The sequence below is a fragment of the Protopterus annectens genome, chromosome 4.part1 (assembly GCF_019279795.1).
Source record: "Protopterus annectens isolate FY-2018-M chromosome 4.part1, PAN1.0, whole genome shotgun sequence".
NCBI lineage: Eukaryota > Metazoa > Chordata > Ceratodontiformes > Protopteridae > Protopterus > Protopterus annectens.
Genome location: NC_056734.1, coordinates 838,000,396 through 838,021,253, shown reverse-complemented (window position 1 = coordinate 838,021,253; position 20,858 = coordinate 838,000,396). Strand labels below are relative to the sequence as shown.

At 38.4% G+C, this 20,858-nt stretch overlaps 1 protein-coding gene across 2 annotated transcripts in view; it reads right to left on the bottom strand.

The window, feature by feature from the left end:
• LOC122801095 (glutathione hydrolase-like YwrD proenzyme) overlaps nucleotides 1-20,858 on the bottom strand; it is a 1,228,450-nt gene that overhangs the window by 96,660 nt on the left and 1,110,932 nt on the right. For both annotated transcript variants that reach the window (XM_044070614.1, XM_044070615.1), the window contains exon 12: nucleotides 7,535-7,624. In XM_044070614.1, the coding sequence (XP_043926549.1) occupies nucleotides 7,535-7,624 (90 nt within the window). The remainder of the gene's footprint in view (nucleotides 1-7,534; nucleotides 7,625-20,858) is intronic.

The window sequence follows — 20,858 nt, the reverse complement described above, 5'->3', positions numbered from 1 at the left end:
CCTTATTTTCTTGTACCTACAGACTATCTTTGATTCGGATAGAGTCAGTGAGGATCCTAAGGGTGTCCTGGAGAGTCATGTCATAAAACTTCAGCATGGGGTTGTCCATCTGATTATTCCTACCTTATTTCTCTCCTGTCCCTGTTATTGAATGGTTAGGTCTGTCATGCAAGTGTGCAATGGGGACATTCAGCATATTGCCTCACCTCTGCAGCAACTCAGCCCACTCCAGCACCCTTTCCCCACTCTGGTCCTCCCCCCACAGCAGTATCCCTGGCTTCCATCAGGGATTATCAGAATGAATTCTCACTTGATTCCACCTCCCCCAGGTTGGCATGCTTATCCCTCCCTGCCAGAGTATCAGACACCTAAGCTGCTAATTGAACCAGGGCCCTCAGGGTCATAGTCAGAGTGTTATCCTTTTATGTCATGGTGCTGGACAATATCTTGCTGTCTTTCAATGCTTTAGTACAAATAGTACTTTCTTGGAGGCAACATTGGGTAGAAGAGGAAGGTATACCTGAATGTAATGGTCCTTGTCAGGTCACATCTGAGAACACCCGAGGAAGACTTCACATTCTTTCAAATTTCATTTGGTCTGTAATCTACCTAACAATCTTTAACATATCTAGGTGCAAGTACATTATATGAGGACACAGTATACATTTTTGAATGGAAAGTCATGGGACCCACCTTAATAATGCACGGAAACCCTAACCCTGCCCTTGCCCTTATCCCTAACATGCATCTGAAGTTCAAAAAAGCCCTTCCAATAACACTACCATTATTCAGTCAAATTTGAGCTGAAAGTGGTCAGGTTATGGGTCAGGTTATGGGCAGTGCATCGAAAATGGAAATTTGTTTCCATGTATTAAGTGTCAATGTGTTTTGCATGTAATATAATGAATGTTCAACACATTGCGGTATTTGTTTTTTATGTCAACTAAGTGACAGGTTGACCATTCGTTATATAACCATATATATATATATATATATATATATATATATATATATATATATATATATATATATATATATATATATCTATAGAGAGAGAGAGAGAGAGATGAAACTATTCAATACACCTTTAGAAAGATACAGATTTATGAAGTTGCAGTTTTAAATTATCACTTGGTCCAGAGGTCTTACAGAGAGACATGCGGCTAATAGTTTGGAAAACATTAATGGAGTAAGTGAATATAATTTTCAGCATTTTAGTCAAGGGTACAAGAAAGTTTGAATATGGTCAACGTCTAATCAATTTACTAGACAGGCAGATATAGAAAGGCTCAAATCTGAACAGAAGCAAATGCCAAATCTGTGTAACTTCAGTCATGTATGTGAGTCATACTTTGCCTTTAAAAGGGCTTAAAGCAGATGCTGGTAAAGTTAAAGCAATCCCAAACTCACAAAACAATCACATCAAGACATACCTAATACATTTCCTAGGCAGGATACAATATCCATTCAAGTTTATTTAAAACCAACAGATGTAAGTGCCATTAAGTAAGTTTCTGAAGAGCAATACGGCTAGACTGTGGTCAACAAAATAGGAAAATAGCTTTAATATATTGAAATATTTGGCCAGTACTGCATCTGTGCTCAACTTGAAATATGCAAAACATCTGAGCCTAATTTTGGGCACACAGGTTCAAACAAGATGGCATGCACTTGCCAAGATCAGGGAAGAGATTTTTTTTCAGCAGATATTTTGCGATATTTGACTAACACAAGGCAACATTTTTGCCAGGTTGAAACTTTAAAAGTTCACAGATAGCAATATTTGATGCATATCTGATGGTTGTTAATGCTAGGAGTATTAATAATAAAGTTTTTTTTTACTGGAAAATTTGCTATGTTCTTACAAGACTACTGTTGTTATTGTTTGTAAAAACATGATTAAAGAACAATGACTGGAAACCAGTTCTGTCAGGGTATAAATGTTTTTACTGTAACAGACATTCTAACAATTCAGGTGGGGGTGTTATGATAGGGATTAAAGATAATTATGAGACCTGTGATTATTACATGTTCAATGATAACACCAATACTATAAATTGTGTAACTGTGACAATAAAGACAACCCTGTAACATATAACAATTGCTGGAGTATATAGACCACCAAAGTCACGTGCTGATGGCCTAGAGGAATTCATACATTTCTTGCATGAAACACAGGAGGGAAGAATAATAATAGTGGCTGCGGACTAAAATTTACCAGAAACAGACTGGAATAATATTAATTCAACAACATTGGTATGGAAATTATTCACAAAGCATGTTGAGGATCAACAATTGTTTCAGATTGTAAAATAAAATACCAATGAACAGAACATACTAAACATTGTTTGGGTTCCTAAAAAAAATACTGTTACTTCATGTCAAGTTTTACCACTGTTGATGCGCAGTGATCATGGGGTTATAAAGTTTAATTTGTTGCTAGATAATTCTGCCAAACTGAAACCTAAACCAATGCACAGAAGATTAATTACAGATTATATGGAAGCAAAACAGTCACTATGTAAAACTAACGGGAGTGATGCATTCAGTGGAAAAACTGCAGAAAGAATATGGAAAATTTTGAAAGAGAAACTGTTTGAATGCAAAAAATAAAAAAAAAATGTTTAACATCAGGATCTAGGCACACAGTGTCAGGAGGATATATTTCCATAAGAACAAGATACTTGATTAAGGTGAAAGACAAAACATATAAGAAATGGAAACAAGGTTGAACTACAGCTTTGAACATTGAAATAAAATAGCTGGGCAAACTAATTCAGCACAGTGTGAGACAAAATCAAGAAAAATATGAATAAAATTTAAAGATGTGGGCAAAATAGGAAACCATTTAATAGATACATAAGATGTGGAAGGAGTAAAGTCACACAAATTGATAAACTGTGTGTAAATTCTAAAATTTATTCTCAGACACAACAGATTATAGATATACATTTATGATGTATTATAACCTGTTGTGTTGCTAGTATATATATAAACCAGAATGGACCTGTTCCAATCTTGGTGAAGGAAGAAATACCAGTTTCATAGAAATGGTCTTTGACATGTTCTCAACAATACTATGCTCAAAATGAAAAAATAGTTACTAGATATGTATTTTGGTAGCCAATAATGCCATCATTACATTTACGGCAAAAGATTTATTGTAGAATGCAATAATTGACTTCAACAATTGGCTTAGTTTCTAGTAACAATCCAAGGGGATCCAGTATCTGTCTGCCTGAGATGACATGGTTGACAGGCCTCAATGCTTGGATGGCCTCCACTTGTCACCCCTGTGATTCAGGATTCTGGCCAAGGCTCTTGCCTCCCTCATTGTGCCTTTGTTAGGCAGTGTCCCACAGACAAATCTTCAAACATAAGAGATCTGTCAAAAAGCAAACTGAAGGTCATGCTGCTTAACACTAGGAGCCTTAACCTGAAAATACACTCACTGGAGGCTCTCCTGGCACTGGAAGATGCTGACATCTGTGCAGTCACAGAAACATAGTTCAAGGCTGCAGAGAGCACCCCTGCCTTACCAGGCTATATCTCATTCCACACATTCTGACCTCAAAACTAGGTTGGGAAGACTAAGGGTGGTGGTGTTTCTATTTTCATTAAGGACAAGCACATCTCCAGACTGGTTTGCCAGCATGATGCACTAGAACTTCTCCAGGTGAAATTGACAATTAGCAAGACACCTATCCAAGTTATAGCCAGTTATAGAACCCCCCTCCATGACTCAGGACACCAACTCCTCCTACCTGGACCTACTTGAGTCCATCAAGGTACCCCCTAACACCCTGATCCTTGGTGACTTCAACTACCCCACCATAAACTGGGTGAACTATTCCTGCTCTAATGCACTCACCCAACGATTCCTTGACTCCATCAGTTCTACCACACTAGACCAGCTTGTCTCATCCCCCACAAGGTGAGATAGCCTTCTAGACTTGGTTCATATCAACATGAGCGACTGCTGCACCACCCCGATAGTACGTTCTTCTTTGATGAGATTAGACCATCGGACTGTCTCATTCTAAGTGTCTATCCTGTCCAAACCCCCCCTCCAGCCATAACCAGACTAAAAACTTCTCAAAAACTGACTACAACCCTCTAAGGGAGGGTATCAGTAGCTTCACACCACTGCCCCCCAGAGGATGCAGACAAATATGCTGAACAGTATGCTAGTGCAGTATACAAGCACCTGTACAACTGTATGGACTCAGCCATACCCAAGAGAACTAAAACCTGCTCCTTAAGGAAACACAAACCTATGTGGTGGACATCCTCTGTTAACAGGCTTTACAACAAAAGGAAGAAACTGTTGTCCAAGGGTAAAAAGGCACAAATTCCCAATTGGAAAAACTCCCTCCTTAGCCTCAACAAGCAAATTAGATCAATAGTGAAAACCTCCAAAGCCAATTATGAATCAAAACTAGCCTCCGAATAAAAGGCTAACCACAAAGTCTTTTTCAGTGGCAATGCCTAGGTTTGTTCTGAATTAGTTCTTAATGGTACCACTTACACTGATCCTGTTGACTTAGCCAACCTGCTAGCAGATAGGTTCAGTGCAAACTTCACCCCCACTGTCCCCCAAAGGCCCATTCGACATCTCTGATACTTGCCGCACCTCAAATCTCCATAGATCAAGTGTTAAAGGCCCTATCCAAGGCAAAGAACACAGCTTCCATGGGACCTGATAGTATCCCAGGCTGCATTCTGCAACATCTCCAGCAAGAATTAGGCTCACCATTTAGCACCCTATTCAACCATAGTCTAAGCGCTGGCTTCTTTCCAGCAGAGTGGAAAACTGCCATTGTCATCCCTTTGCACAAAGGTGGTGCCACTACTGACCCTGGAACTATTGCCCCATTAGCCAGACAAGTCTGATCTGTAAGGCCGTGGAGCGTATCATTATGGACCTCATAAACAAGGACATAGGCAATCTCCAAGCACTTGACCCCACCCAGTTCGGATTAGTCAAGGGCAGATCTTGCCTGTTGAACCTGGTTGACTTTTTTGAGACTATCACCAAGGCACTGGATGAGGGAAAGTCAGTATATAGAGCTTACCTTGACTTGGCCAAAGCCTTTGACACAATCCCCCACTTAGGCATCATCGAAAAACTAATAGAAATTGATGTAAATCCCTATCTCATTAGGTGAGTGGCCAACTGGCTCACTGGTAGGACCTACAAGATCAAAATAGGTGCCACTACCTCTGATAGCAGACTTGTTACTAGTGGTGTCCCCCAGGGATCTGTTCCGGGACCCCTGTTGTTTGGCATCTACTTCTCAGAGGTCCAGGGAAAGACAAAATGCCTGTGGCTGACCAAGTGTGTGGACGACTGTAAGTTGGGTGCTGTCATTGACTCCCCAAATGATGTTAACATACTTCAAGAGGGTCTCACAGCAACAAATGACTGGTGCCAAATTCATGGCCTTAAGTTAAATGCAAAAAATGTATTATCATACCATTCGGCAAAAACACGGCCCCTGCTGACTACCACATTAGCAGCAACCCCCTAAGCACACAACCTGTGGTGAGGGACCTGGATACACAAGTTGACAACAATCTCACATTTGACCATCATGTAACGACAGTGGCCAGAAAAACCTTTTACTTGGTTCATCTCATAAGTAAAGGGATTACATCCAGAAAAAAGGAGGTTATTACCTCTCTGTATTCCTCCCTCATTAGGCAACACCCGGTTTGGTATGTACCTCTCCAAATACCTGCACCAACTGGAAAGACCACAGAAACACCTCACTAAGAGGATCCATGGCCTCCAACACCTGTCCTACGTGGACAGGCTCAAATCAGTAAAACTCTACTCTGTATCATACAGATTGCTCAGAGGTGATCTGTGTCTCACCTACAAGGCAATCTCAGACCCAGCTCTACTAGAGATGCTCCTTATCTGTAAGTCTAACTCCTCACATAGTACCCAATCAAATGGCTTAAATCTAACATGTAACATTAACAAAACCTGCTAGAGAGACAGATTTGTCTCCCAGTGGCTGGCCCGTCTCGGGAATAGACTCCCCATACACGTCAAACAAAGTACGTCGCTGACCCTCTTCAAGTGCAACCTTGATGAGTGGATGGGCAACCACATATTTGTCCCAGGGGTTCCACCTGTTTCCCTCATTGACAGGGGTGACAGGTGCTAATTGAGGTTTCTTTTTTGGGGATAAAATCTTGGCTAGGCTTGTAAGGGCCATTAGCCATTAGTCTAGTAATCTCCTATGATCCTATGATCCTAACTAATGCCTTGTGGTGTAAAATATCAACTGGGGAGTAACACTAATGACAGCAGAGTAGAAAGAGAATGTGGGGGTGTCTGCTTTACTTAACTTTAGTTAACTTTACTTAACCAAGATCAGAGTGACATATCCAAGGCAGCAGCAAACAAAAGGTATCCCAGGTGGGGGTGGTGATGGGGAATCCAGAAATAAAAAATTAATGTTTCTGCTATACCAAGCCTATTAAGCTCTGGTCATGATACATGTTGATTATTGGAAGCAATTCTGGTGCCCATACAAGGTGAAGGACATCAGACTGCTGTAAGAGTCCAGAGCAAAGTCACCAGAAGTGTATGTTGGATACAACAGAAAGGATATGACTACAGTCTAGAGGACCTGAAGTTGTTTTCATTACAAACCAGAAGAGACAAAGGAGACATAACTTGGGTGCGACTGTCATGTTAGTAAGATGTGAAGTGGAGGGGAGGGGTGGGAGGGACAGGGAGGGAAGAGAGGACATAGGCAGCAAATTGTAGGCACCAGCCACTACCTGAACCTTAGAAGGTACTTCCTCACAAAGGGGATTGTGGATCTATGGAATATGGGGAATCCAAACAGACATTCAAAAGGACATGGAACAGAGATAAACAAAGGTCGAGGAAGTAGGGAGGGAAGGAGTGAGGGAAAAATGTTAAATTCATTTAAAGACAGACTTACTGCCTTCTACTGCTGTCAAATGTAATGACATGGTCTAGGTGGAGTAATTTTTGGATAAAAACATACTGCTCTGACTTTGAAGGCTTAAATACTTCCTGTCTGTAGAGTGACAAACAAAAAGGTGGAAGATAATGAAAAATAGTCATATTATAGATATTTCACATCATCCTTTATTATTTCCACATTACAGATATTTTATATCATGCTTCTGAGTTGTCATTTATTTATTTAATTACTGGATTTGGTGAGATCAGCCTTCTTTCAATATCCCGATTCACAGCTGAAAGAGAGTTATACCTGTTGCTCACAACTCATTGGGTAAACAATTAAATAACACATAAGTAAATATATATAGTATCAAAATCCGTGCACTGAAGTTACAGGTTATGGTTGTTATGATTAGGGGCCCAAATTTAGAGCCATTTGAGTAGGGTGAAACCAAGCAGATTAAGGTATTGTAAAAATGCTAATGATGCAAATGAAGAGACTGTAAAAGAGAGGAAATATCACTTATTCCTACTAAGCTGCATTTAAAAATTTAGGTAAGCATTTAAATGCAAGAAACCTACCGAGCAGATTGTTCTTGATAATTCACTTTCAAAGCATTCGCTGAAATCTTCTTTCTCTGAATAGAAAAAAAGTGTTGCTGATAGCAAAATCTGTTGAGAATAAAATCAATTATTACATTATTAATGTGGTTAATTTTTCTGCATGATATTAATATTCAAAAAGAACTTGTAGTTCAGTAACATATTTCCATTTTTATACGTGTGTGTGTGTGTGTGTCTGTGTGTGTGTGTGTGTGTGTGTGTGTGTGTGTGTGTGTGTGTGTGTGTGTGTGTGTGTATATGAGTGTGTTTTGAGAGGGTGGTCCATAAAATAAATACAGTGAAATCATCCAAGTTCAGGTTTGAGTGCTTAGAATGAAGTACTGATATGCAAAGTAATAAATAATATGAAAACACAAACAATATAACAATACATAAAAAAAGTTTCCTACCAGAAGTATCATAAGTCTGAACCAGCAACACTGAAAATCCAGAAGGTCAAACAACAAATACCTTGATGGTGTAGGGTCGAAGTACAGTGGAAACTGGGATTTTGCTCCCTTCCCCACTGTAGTGTAATCTTGGAGTTTGGATAATTAGCAGGGGGTGTGGGGATGAAGGCTGCTGTGTTTGTTTTTTGACCTTCCAGGTTTTTATGTTCTTGGTTTGGTCTTTTGATGTTTGCTCTTGTCAGTTTTTGTCCTTCTGATACAACCCCCCCAAAAAAGCACACATAAGTGGGATCCATGTCATGCAAGGCAAGGAAATCCAGGAAAAGAACATTACAGATGAAATGAGGGGATAAAGCCTCTGCTGTCATTAGTGTTACTCCCCCAGTTGATATTGGAAGCAATTCTGGTGCCCATACAAGGTGAAGGGCATCAGACTGCTGTAAGAGTCCAGAGCAAAGTCACCAGAAGTGTATGTTGGATACAACAGAAAGGATATGACTACAGTCTAGAGGACCTGAAGTTGTTTTCATTACAGACCAGAAGAGACAAAGGAGACATAACTTGGGTGCGACTGTCATGTTAGTAAGATGTGAAGCGGAGGGGAGGGGTACTAGTGCAAAGTGCTGCTAACATGAGCTACTACTTAATCACGCAGCAAGAGTTCTGTAGTAACCGTAGGAGATGAAGGTTGCAGTCTGCAAGTCTCAGCTACAGGAGATTTCAACAATCAATGAGTAAAGAAACCAGGAGTGTACTATCACAACCAAGTCTTAGACAAAAGGAAATGGACTTAAAAGGTAATACTTGCCCCTTTAGGATCAGTCTGCCATTAGGAATTGCTGTAGGGCTGCAGACATTAAACATAAATTCCAGTCTTTAAATGAAATGGGACATAAGATACCATTGTAGATCTATAGATCTATATATATATATATATATATATATATATATATATATATATATATATATATATATATATATATATATATATATATATATATATATATATATATATATATATATATATATATATATGTATACACACACACACACACACACACACACACACACACACACACACACACACACACACACACACACACACACACACACACACACACACACACACACACACACACACACACACACACACACTTTTAAGATAACTGTTTCAGTAGTACAACAATGTTAACACAGCCACTTTTTATGTTATTTGGCCTTTTCTTCATCAGTTCCTTGTGGAGACCAGTACAGGCAACCCAGATGATCATGGCTGTGACTTTTTCTGTGGATCTCTTTGCCTGCTGTCATGTACTTACTAATAGCTTGTGAGTCATGGTATAAGTCTCTAAAACCTATGAAGGCATGAACTTTGAAGGAGCTACACCTATCTGCTAGAGGTCAACCTTAAGTTAAACAAATAGTGAAGCTACCATGCAGAACCTAAGGAACAGTAGAAGTGGGAAATACAGGCACTGTAAGTTTTAGGATGCATATAAAGGCTGAGAGATGAAATCCAGGTGCAAAGTTAGGCTATGTAATATTCCAAGCTTGAGAATACAATGTGGTCAGGTTCTACAGAATATAGTAATCACCTGAAAACAAACTTAAATCCAGGCAAGAACCAGTAAGAGCTCCATATGCCTTCATCAAATCACCCTAAATGATGAATTAAGTTAAACGTTGACACATTCAATGAAAAGGTAGCATGTGCTGTCTAGCACTGCAGCAACCCTGATCATTAAATCATAGGTTGAGCCACATCTGAATCAAGGGTTCAAAGATGGGTACGATGGGGAAACTAGTAAGACTTAAGGGGCAGGTAGCTCAGCCAGAGAAACCATAAAGAAAGAGAAGCTGACAAATAACAACAAATCAAATTAATATCTGAAATAAATCAGCAGGGAGAGAGAGAGACGAGAGAACACAAATAGGCAAGGCTACAAGAAAATAAAAAGCAATGACAACTCTGGAAGTCTGAGCAAGAAGCTCCCTGAACGGTAGCCTTGATTGAAGACAATTCCATAGATATTAGAGGACTCCAGGAAACATAACTCACAGGGAAAAGTGGACAGAATGTCAATGTACCAAGGCATATACTCTTAAGGAATGGGTAGGGACTTTTTACATCAGATTTTTTTGTTTGTTTATGTGTCTTCCTACTTTTTATACTACTACATAGAATATCATCATAACCATTTTATATTACTATGTTTCTTTATTTTGTTACATTACTCTACAACATAGGTTTATAATTCAGAAGGTAATGCCAGAGAAGAAGGTTCTTGCTAAGTAATTAAAGGGATCAAAGAAACAAACATGATAATCCTGAAATGTGAAATGGCAGTGAAAATTGTATATTCGTTATTTGCAGATTCCCTTCTAAACTGATAGGAAAGGATAAGGCAGAGGTGAAAGAAATGCCCAGAATGGCACATATTGCAAATAGGAACAGGTGACCTAATAATATCTGATGTTAGCAAGAACAGGGGATCTGCAGCAGTGTTCACAAGGAAGGTTAGACTTATTAGAACGCATAAGGAAGCGAATAAATAAATCTGGTGCCCATAGACAAACATAGCCAGAGGATGCCATGTGTAAAATTTGATAGCTACTAAGGAAAAATGATAATTTTAAAGCATATATCATAGTAAATATAGTTGCAAAGTTAAATTTATGTCATGGAACTGAAGCCTAAACAGAATCAGTCCACTATAAAGCAATACATATGACTAAAACTGCAGAGCTCAGTGGAATAGTGCAGTTTCATTGAAAAACATAAAAAGGAAAAAAACGTTTTTACAGTGTGGTAAGCCCACCCCCAACTGCAGCCCCACCCCCCTTAATTAAATACACTATGTCCATGGTTGCACAAATGTGTTGAAAGAGCTAAGAAAACCTATACTGAGACTCCATGCTGCCCTCTAGAAGCAGAACTGCAGACTCAATAAAACAGCGAAACAAGTATGCAACATTCATAAACCCTTAAAACAAGCTTCCAAATAAGCAACAAATAATGAATAAAACTTAAGAAATATATATGTTAAAGTTTAGTTCCATTCCATTAGACACAACATTTTTAGTTCATTGTTGTGACTTCTATTGTATATTTTGTACATAGTTATAGGTTCAAAGTATTATCTTTCCTATTATAAATACATGCTTTATGTTGCTGTTAACTAGTTCTTTTCACTGTTTAATGTATTGTTTTTATGTATTGAAAAATTTCAATAAAAATATTTTTGATATATATATATATATATATATATATATATATATAAACAAATCACTGAAACTGTCATTTGATTTATTTGCATCTTCAAAACTCCTGTCACTGATAAAAGAACATATTCATGCAAACTGAAGCCATACCAAAATATATGTTAGGCATTAAACAGGCAAATGCTGGCAAAATAAAACTACTTTGGAAAAATTATGAGGTGGATTCAAAGGGGGTAGAAGTGCTATGGGGGAAACTAAAAAAAAACAAAGAGCATCACTTTTTTTAAACCAAATAAATATAACAGTGTAATGCAATAACATCTGCATTTCTTATATGAGATGGGAAGTGCATTTAAACAAGAGAGGGATATCATTCTGGAGGTATAAGAATGAATATATCTTGCAGGACTGTAAGAAAAAAGGGAAGTTTATATCATTATGGACACTAGATTGGTATGATGCAGATGACTTTCTGACCTTCTGCCCTCTGTCCTCCTTATACATCATTAAAAATGACCCACAGGCTGACCTGACAGACCTCACTACATGCTTCAGACAGAAGAACCCACTGCAGAATGTGAAAAATACAAAATATGTTGTTTCCTGTTTCTGCTAGAATATGTACAGTTTCTGAAAGTGGAATGATCAATATAAACACATTATATAAACTGGAACACATGCACTCCTCAGATATCTGGGTACTTAGCTGGGATTTCTCATGATGCTAACACCTAACATCAATATGCAGTCAAAAATAATCTGGACCTAGACACATTCTGCTTTCTGACATTCTCAAGGCAGGTTAACCATTGACAAAGCATAGCTTTTTTGTCTTAGACTAAAGATGGTTTTCTAGTTAACTTGTAATATTCCCAGCTTGATCCTACAATTTCTTCAAACACTTTCAAAATGTACAAGTGCATGCTGTTGACAACATGTAGAATGCACAACTTTGAGTGTCTCAGACTGCAAAACTGCCATTTAAGAACACAGGTGGCACATTGCTGTATTCATTCCTAACTCTATTACCATTCATGGGCCATTGTTCATTTTTAGGCAACAGTGTAGTAATAATGAAAGAACAGTGCAGTCGCACACCTGGAACTAGAAGAGTTACAGACCTGAAATATCCTAAGAAACTTAGAACAAGTGATTATGCATTCTCCATCATGGGTACTCCTACCAGGAACCCCCTTCCTGCAACTGTTAGCACTAAACCGGACTGATTTTCATATAGAACTCATGGATGCCCTAAGCTGAATGCATGTTTAGGAAGTGTTCAATTACGTGTTGTTATTAAACAACTTTGCTGTGTTAACTGCTTTCCTTGTCTCTGTTTTGTATTTTATTAGCTTTGTTCTTTTTAACACAGTGACTCTCTCCATATTTATGACTACTGTATTAGATTACTGTCAATCACATGATTTCCTATACCATGTGTTTAACTTTTTATAGTGCTATACAACCCCATGTGCAAAAATGGGAACAAGGGGTTGAGGACGGATGGATGGATACCTTTGCTGTTTATGATTCTTCATAGGTTCATAGTTACATACTAGGCTAACCACCACCAGGGCCTTTATACACCTATCTATGCAATCCAACCCAATTGTGTCCTTATGTAATGTAACATTATGTATGTAATGTTGTAATGTAACAACTATTTATATTTTGATGGGCACCACTTCAAGCAAATGGAAGGTGTAGCAATAGGGTCCCCTTGTGGACCCTTATTTGCTAATGTAGTGATGGACTATTGAGAAAAACAATTTATTTTCAAGTCTTCTTTTTTTGCTCACATCATGTTATACCTACGATATTTGTATGATTTATTTGTGGCATGGACTGGACCAAGGGATGAAATTACAAATTTTATTACATATTTAAATGAAAGTACCAGTTTTCTTAGGTTTACGGCTAATAGTGACATGTATGAAATTTCCTATTTAGATGTACTGATTACTAGAAGTGGGGATGGGTGTATTAAATCTATCATATTTAGAAAACCCACATATTCTAATACTATGTTACATTTTTCTAGTAGTCACCCAGAACATGTAAAACGCGGCATAGTAAAAGGACAATTAGTCCAGGCTGCTAGTATGAATACATTGTTTGAAGATTTTTTGAGGGAATGTGACCTTATGGGTAAAATGTTTTTAGATAGAGGGTACCCAGCACGTTTAGTGTGTAATAACCAGCAAGAGCTAATTAACAAAAGGAAAACAGCTATATATAAACCTATTTTAAATGGAAATGAACAAAGAAACATTGTACAAAAAATTTTTGCTTCAACAACAGTAACAAACAATACCTCTGTTATTGGAGGGGAAGCTGGAGAAATTATAGGGGCCCTAGACAAAGAAGAAGACCCCTATAATAATGCTATTAAAAGGGGTTTTTGTCATTTTGTTTGTACATATTCGAAAGATAGTCACATTATACAAGATGTAATGAAGAAAAATTGGGCTATTCTTACGCAAGAAAAAACGATGTATGATACATTTGGTCCATGCCCTGACATTGTTTTTAGAAAAGGTAACAACTTGAAAAGTTTATTGGAAAGACCTACAAAAAGTGGACAAGAAGGGCATATGTCTCCCTGTGGGTTTTGCCAACAATGTAAGCATGTTATGAAAACTTCAACTGTAAAAATAGGAGGGAAAGTGATTAATGTTAAAGGGAAATACAGCTGCTATATACAATGTGTAGTTTATGCTAGTATTTGCAGTCAATGTAATGCATTTTATATAGGTAAAACCCAGAGAAAATTAAGTCAAAGAATATATGAACATATATATGAGATAAAACAAAAGGAAGAAAAAAATGCAATATATAAACATGTTAAAGAAAACCCAAACCACAGTTTTAAATTTGTAGTATTACAACAGGTAAAGAGTGAAACAAGGGGCGGTCCTTGGAAACTTTTTTTAGAGGACAGAGAGACCTGGTGGCAATTATATTTAAATGCTCATTTACCACCAGGGTTAAACGACACTATATCTATAACAAGTAGATTGAAGTTAAAAACCTTTGATAGATAGAGCCCATGAACTCATTAGTTTTTGAAGTTTGTATATATAGTTTTTAACATTTTACACTCTCAAACACAAGGTAATAAACAATAGGGTGGTTGTATAGGTGTTATTTAGATCATTTGACTATTCATAATAATGTCCAAAGTGTAAATTTTTAGAAATAAAAGTGCTTGAAATGTATATAAATTTCACATGTCAATGCTTATTTTATTTATATATTTGTATATGTTCATATATCTATGTATATATTTAAAAATCTTTTTTTATATATATTTCTTATAATTACGGTAGTAATACTTTAGTAAATGTTTATATTGTTTATGTTTAAAGTTAGATGAGTTAGATGATGAAATATAATGAAGCAAAAATGGAAAGTTTTGCTTTAAAAGTTTTATCTGTGATGTAATGAAATGCTTAACTGAGTTTGCTACCTTATTGGTTGATGTATTAATTGGGAAGAGTATTTTAAGAAGGGTTGTGATTCTTTACATTGTCTGATGAAGTCTGGTGAGTTATACCAGATGAAAGCGCTAACCGTATATTAAATAAAGACTGTTTGCTGACGTATTTGACCTGATTCCAGCTTTGTGTGCTGATTTTTGGATTTACTTGTCTCTGTTTTGTATTTTACTAGCTTTGTTCTTTTTAACACAGTGACTCTCTCCATATTTATGACTACTGTATTAGATTACTGTCAATCACATGATTTTCTATACCATGTGTTTAACTTTTTATAGTGTTATACAACCCCATGTGCAAAAATGGGAACAAGGGGTTGAGGATGGCTGGATGGATACCTTTGCTGTTTATGATTCTTCATAGGTTCATAGTTACATACTAGGCTAACCACCACCAGGGCCTTTATACACCTATCTATGCAATCCAACCCAATTGTGTCCTTATGTATCTTGGGTGCTTATTAGGAGGGCAGTATGTTAGTTAAGGAGTTTTCTGAGGTTATGTGGAGGGTGGATTGTTAGTTTGGGCATTACTGCCTGCCTCTGTGTATCAGATACATGTGGGCCACACCCGGGATGAATTTCTGATTTCCCATTCATTGGTCAAGGTTACACTTAACTAGAGTTAAGGATAGACTGTCTGTGCTCCACATGGATGGAAAGCCTATTTCAAAGCATTGGGATCCTCTGAGACACATATCTATCTCGCTAATATGTCTTATGCATGTCACAAGCAAAATTTAAATCCTGGGATGTAGTGGTTATATTGCTGTTCGTTTTGTGGATGTGCAAAAGGTCCTTCAGAGCTGGATCCAAAGATGCTTTGCACACCAGGAATAGATCACCTCTCAGTAAACTGTAGGATATCAAGTATAGAGACAGGACTTTAAGGTGATCTGTACAGGACAATGTGCTTGTACCCTGGATTCTCCTGGTAAGGAAACTTTGTGGATGTTCCAGCTGTCACATATGTCTGATCAGGGACATGTCAAAGGGGACATTATACTCAGTGATGGGTCTGATAAGGGGTGAATAAAGCAGCGGTATGAATTCCTTGGACCTGGATACCATGTCCTTACTAATATGTCAGATGACATAGAATTATTTTCTTACTACCTTGGCCACATGTTGATTAAAGGCCAGATTACTGTCTATATATGTTCCCAGATCCCTGATTACTGGGTCATCTTTTAGGGGCATCTTATTAATGGAGTAATTAGCCTGGGTGGCAGGTTTTCCAAAAGGCACTATAATGCATTTCTTGGCATTGATTTTTATTCTGTGACTTTGGCACAAGCCGTGTCTGTGTTAAACCCTTTTGTAAGATGTTTGTGTCATGGAAGGAATCTATGATAGCTCCCAATTTGCAGTCATCTGAGAACTTGGTCAGCCAAAGGCCCTTGACATTAGCCTTTACCTCCAATAAGTAGATGCAAAATAGGAGTGGTCCCAGCACAGAACTCTGAGGTATCCTTCTGGTGACCAGTCTCTTAGTGGAGATGGCACAATCCTGACTTCCTGGGTGCTGTCTGTGAACCTGCTAGAATCCAGTGAGTTGCATCAGGGTTTATGCTCAGTTTGGTGAGTTGGTCAATTATACCCAAGGGCGGTACTGTATCAAACACCTTAGCCAGGTCCAGGTGAGCGGTGTGCACTGTTTTTCCCTCATCCATTACCTTGGTGACCTTCTCAAAGAAGTTCACCAGGTTCAGTATGCATGATCTTCCCTTGACAAAGCCAAACTGGATTGGGTACAGTGTCTGATGGTTGCCTGTGTCTTTATTGATCATTTCCATGATAATTCACTCCACAGCTTTGCATGTTAGACTAGTGAGGCTAATAGCTTTGTAGTTTCTGGGATCAGTTGATAGTCCACCATTGTGAAGTGGGATAACTGTTGCATTCCTCTACTCTCATGACACAAAGCCTGTTTTGAGTTTATAGTTGAAAAGCAAGTCAAGTGATCCTGATGGGTCATCTTTCCAGCTATTTAGAAGGCACTCTGGGATACTGTCAGGGCCTACTGAGGCTCTGTTTTTGGCCTTAGTGAGCACTTCCAAGACTTGCTCCCTGTTAATAGTTGGATGGTTATGCTAGTAGGTATTTTATGGAGGAAAATAAGGGGAAGTGGGGTGTGAAGTTTGAGCTGAATTTGTTAGGTAGCAAATTCACTATGTCACTCTGCTCAGTGAAGGTGGCAACACTGATGACTAGTTCGGCCTTTGTGGTTTTGGACATAGTTGTAAAAGGCCTTGTGGTTGTCTTTAGCCTGTCAGGCTATCTTGACATCAGAACTGGCCTTGCTAGACTTAATTAGTCCTCTTAGGTTCTTGTTTAGTTTAATTAGAGAGCTCTTATCATTATGGGAGTTAATCTTCCTGATTTTAGCCATGACCTTTTTCCTTTTGTTATATACCCTATTAAAGTTAGGATTCCACCAGTGTGGCTTGTTGTAAGAGACTGTTTTGGGCTTACTTCTAGTAGGTATAGCAGCCTTTATACAGTCATTTACATGGTTGTTCAGGGTCTCTGTGAACAACTCTGCATAGGTTGTTATGAACTCAGTGTTAGGAGTGGCTTTGAATTTTGATAAACTATCACTTAATAGGGTATAGTTTGCTTTGGGATAGTTCCTAACTGTTATAGGGTTTGCTGAGATTACTGAGTTGATTTTTACTTCAAAGGAGACAGTTTTGTGGTTTGACCTCACCAGTGAGGCCGTGACGCTGGGGGAAGGGAGTTGAAACACTTTTGTATATTGGTGAGTACCAGGTCAAGTAAGTTTGAATGGTCAAGGGTATTTGTGTTAATAAAGTCCAGGAATCATTGTGCCTGCGAGTATGAGGCAGTGTTTTTCCCAGTCTATAGAGGGGTAGCTAAAGTCTCCCATGAATAGGGTCTTTGGTTTCATGTTGAGTGTCTCCAGTGGGTCTAGGTATGAGCTATGGGATTCTAGGGACATACATGGTAACTTACAGCTTTCTAGGATGTGTGGGACTTTGTCTGTGGTGATTTACATGTTGATAAATCCCAGGGCATCGTCCTGTTTAACCAACATAGAGTTATGCTTGTTGCTAATACAGACTGAGACTTCTGCACCTTTTGCCTCTGTCTTTGTAGCTGATGGTCTAAGTGTGTGGAAGGCACTGGAGCCTTGCACTGCTGGAGTACTTTCTGTGGATTTAAACTACGTCTTGGTAACGGAGCAAATCTCTATATTTTTCAAAATGAGGGAAGCTTGTAGCGTGGGGAGTTTCTTGTTTAGGCTCCTAGAATTGAGCAGTAACACCTTTAAGTTTCTTTGGGTTTTATTTGCTGTATTAGCAAGTTTGTCAATTTGGAATTGCCTAAAATGGGGTGGATAAAGTTTTAGACAATATTCAGAAGCCTAGGTGACACAGGAGCAGACTATCCTTTGCAAAGCAAATGTGGTCTGTTAATCATGTCCTCCATGCTGTCAAATATTGAATCCCCCTGGAAAAACACCAGAAACTAAGCCAATTATTGAAGTCAACCATCTTTTATTCATATTGTGGCATCATCCTTGGTGAGAATATACTGCTGCTCAAAGCAAGGCATATATCTGCCTGAGACACATATTCAGAGAGATCAACCACGTCTCTCTTCATATAGCCCAGGGAGGTATGGCTCAGGTAATTAACACCCACTTGGACTATGATAGAAGTGTGTGTGTGTGTGTGTGTGTGTGTGTGTGTGTGTGTGTGTGTGTGTGTGTGTGTGTGTGTGTGTGACTTGGCAGATCCTGGCTCCAGATAAGCCACTAATAATCCCCTCCTCATTCATTCAAGTGCGTGGGGAATCAATATGCTGTACAATGGAGTACCCTATGACAAGAGGCCTGGGTAATGTATTGGCTTGCCATATGGGCTTTGCTCTTGGAGCTCCGCTGGGTGTAGGAGTATGTGTGGTGTTTGGTGTTCCTTCCTTCTGGTGAGTACTTTAGAGATTGCTGAGGATAGGTGTCACTGTTTATAAGTTAGGAGGTCTTTGAGGTTTGGAAAGATTGCTTTTTAGTACTTCAGCATAAGTTGGTCTGTGTGTGTAGTGGACACTGTGTGGTAGATGTGTTTGTTCTTGACAAGCTTGTCTGTATAATGCGAGATTTTTGCCTCCAGTGAAATTGTGTATGTGTATCTCTCACATACTGTGTGTGTTTTTTTAAGGATTGTCTGTGAACATGACACAATTGTTACACTGTCTCAGGATGCCCATATCTACCAAAATGGCTATGGAAACATTTGAAAATTGCATATCCATGTTGTCTGGACCTGTATTTGTGTGGGCTACTGTAGGTTGTGGGACGAGTTATATGAAGGTCTCCTTGGGTGGTCTCAGTGGTTTGGCACTATACTAGGTTAGATTGCAATACGATTTGATAGTAATGTTGTTTAATGTGCAAACTAGCTGCTCTAAGCTTGTCTCCATGCAATGACTTTGTTTTAGCCACACTAAGTTACAGGTTTCGTTATAAAGGTAGTTTTACTGATAAAATTCACTTTCTGGGAGTTTGTGTTTGTATAGGGCACTGCTAAGCTCTTGATGTAATAACACCAAGAAAGATTACTTGTGAGTGTAACGCTACAACACAACTTAAACTACCTTGACAAGGCAATTTCAAGTAATAATAGGGACCTTTAGAATGATTTAAAGGCAAAATCAACAAATAAAGCAAAAATAAAGCAGTGGCACTCTAAACAACTAACTGACATGGAAAACAATAAAATAAATCTCTTATCTGCCAAGGATGGGCCAGGATTAACTCGGGACCCACCTCAGAGTGTGGCTACCGTGTCCAGCAGATGGGAACACAGGGGAAAATGAGCAGGGGAAAATTTGTAGTAAGGGTGGTTTAGTCAAGTGCAATGCTGTTTTTCTAGGTGGGGACTTAGTATCATGGATATATGGATATATGGAAAACAATGGGTGGGAAAGTACTTAAATAGGTCACACAACAGACAATAGCAGTGAAAGATGAGAGGGTGGGACTTTGTGTGGAAGCCAGACACAACCTTTTAAAACCACAACAAAAGAAGCGTGAGACAGTTGGGGAAAAAATCAAACTGGAGCTCAAGTCCTGTGGATAGAATTTCAGAAACTTTTAGCTTAATGCCTCAGTAGAAGGGGTTGGACAGACTCAAAGCAGAAAGTTAAACAGAAAAGCATTGTAATGCAACTTTAAGCAGGTATATTTAGCTATAAAAAGTACAGAAGCACAGACTGTGTTGCAGAATTCATAATACTGCCACTACTACAAACCTACCACAGACTAAGGCACCAGACCATGCAGAAATGGTCTTGCACTAATTCAGTCTCTAGCAATTTTTTATTGTTTTTCCATTGCTATGTTTTTTTTTATAATTTTTAATGTGATGAATCCTTACCATATGCAGTTCTTATAATTATTCTGGCTCACTGGCAATGATTCTTTCATTTTTTTGTACTTTATTTTACTTCTGTTACTATTTTTTTGCCTCTGACCAGGCCATGGTTGAAAACGTTACATTTTGGATCTTTGCAACATCATGCATCAAAGTACATAAATAGCATACCACATTGTCTCTGTGAGTTGTGGCAGCATGAACCTTTACAAGTTGCTAATGACAATTACTGGAAATTAATGCAAATTCATCAAAGGCAAGCATCTCAGAAATGGTACAAAATACTACAAGACATGCCTTTGAAAATGTTATAAAAATGTAAAAGTCAAAGCATTTGTATGGAGATCTCAGTACAGTTGGGATCGGGGAATTTACCCCTTTCCGCACTGTAGTGCAATATTATAGTTGGTATATACGATTTACAGGGGGTATGTGGGTGCCGGGGGGCTTGCTCCCCTGCAAAAATGTAGACTTTTGTTGATTTTTGTTTTCAACTTTTCGGAAAGTCGAACATATGGTCTTGACCATATGAAGTTCAACTTTCTGAAGAGTTGATCTTGTGATATAGACCCACATATTGTTGCATTTTTGGTAAAAAAATCTACATGTAGAGGTCTCAAAACGTAGCCTGTCAGTATAACACTCAGTCCATGAAAACAAACTATTTCCTGTGGAATGGTACAATACTAAAAATGCAAGTTTAACACTGTAACATTCCAAACTGTCAGCTTACTGTCACAAGACACAAAAATCAAATAGTAAATCACATAGTATTA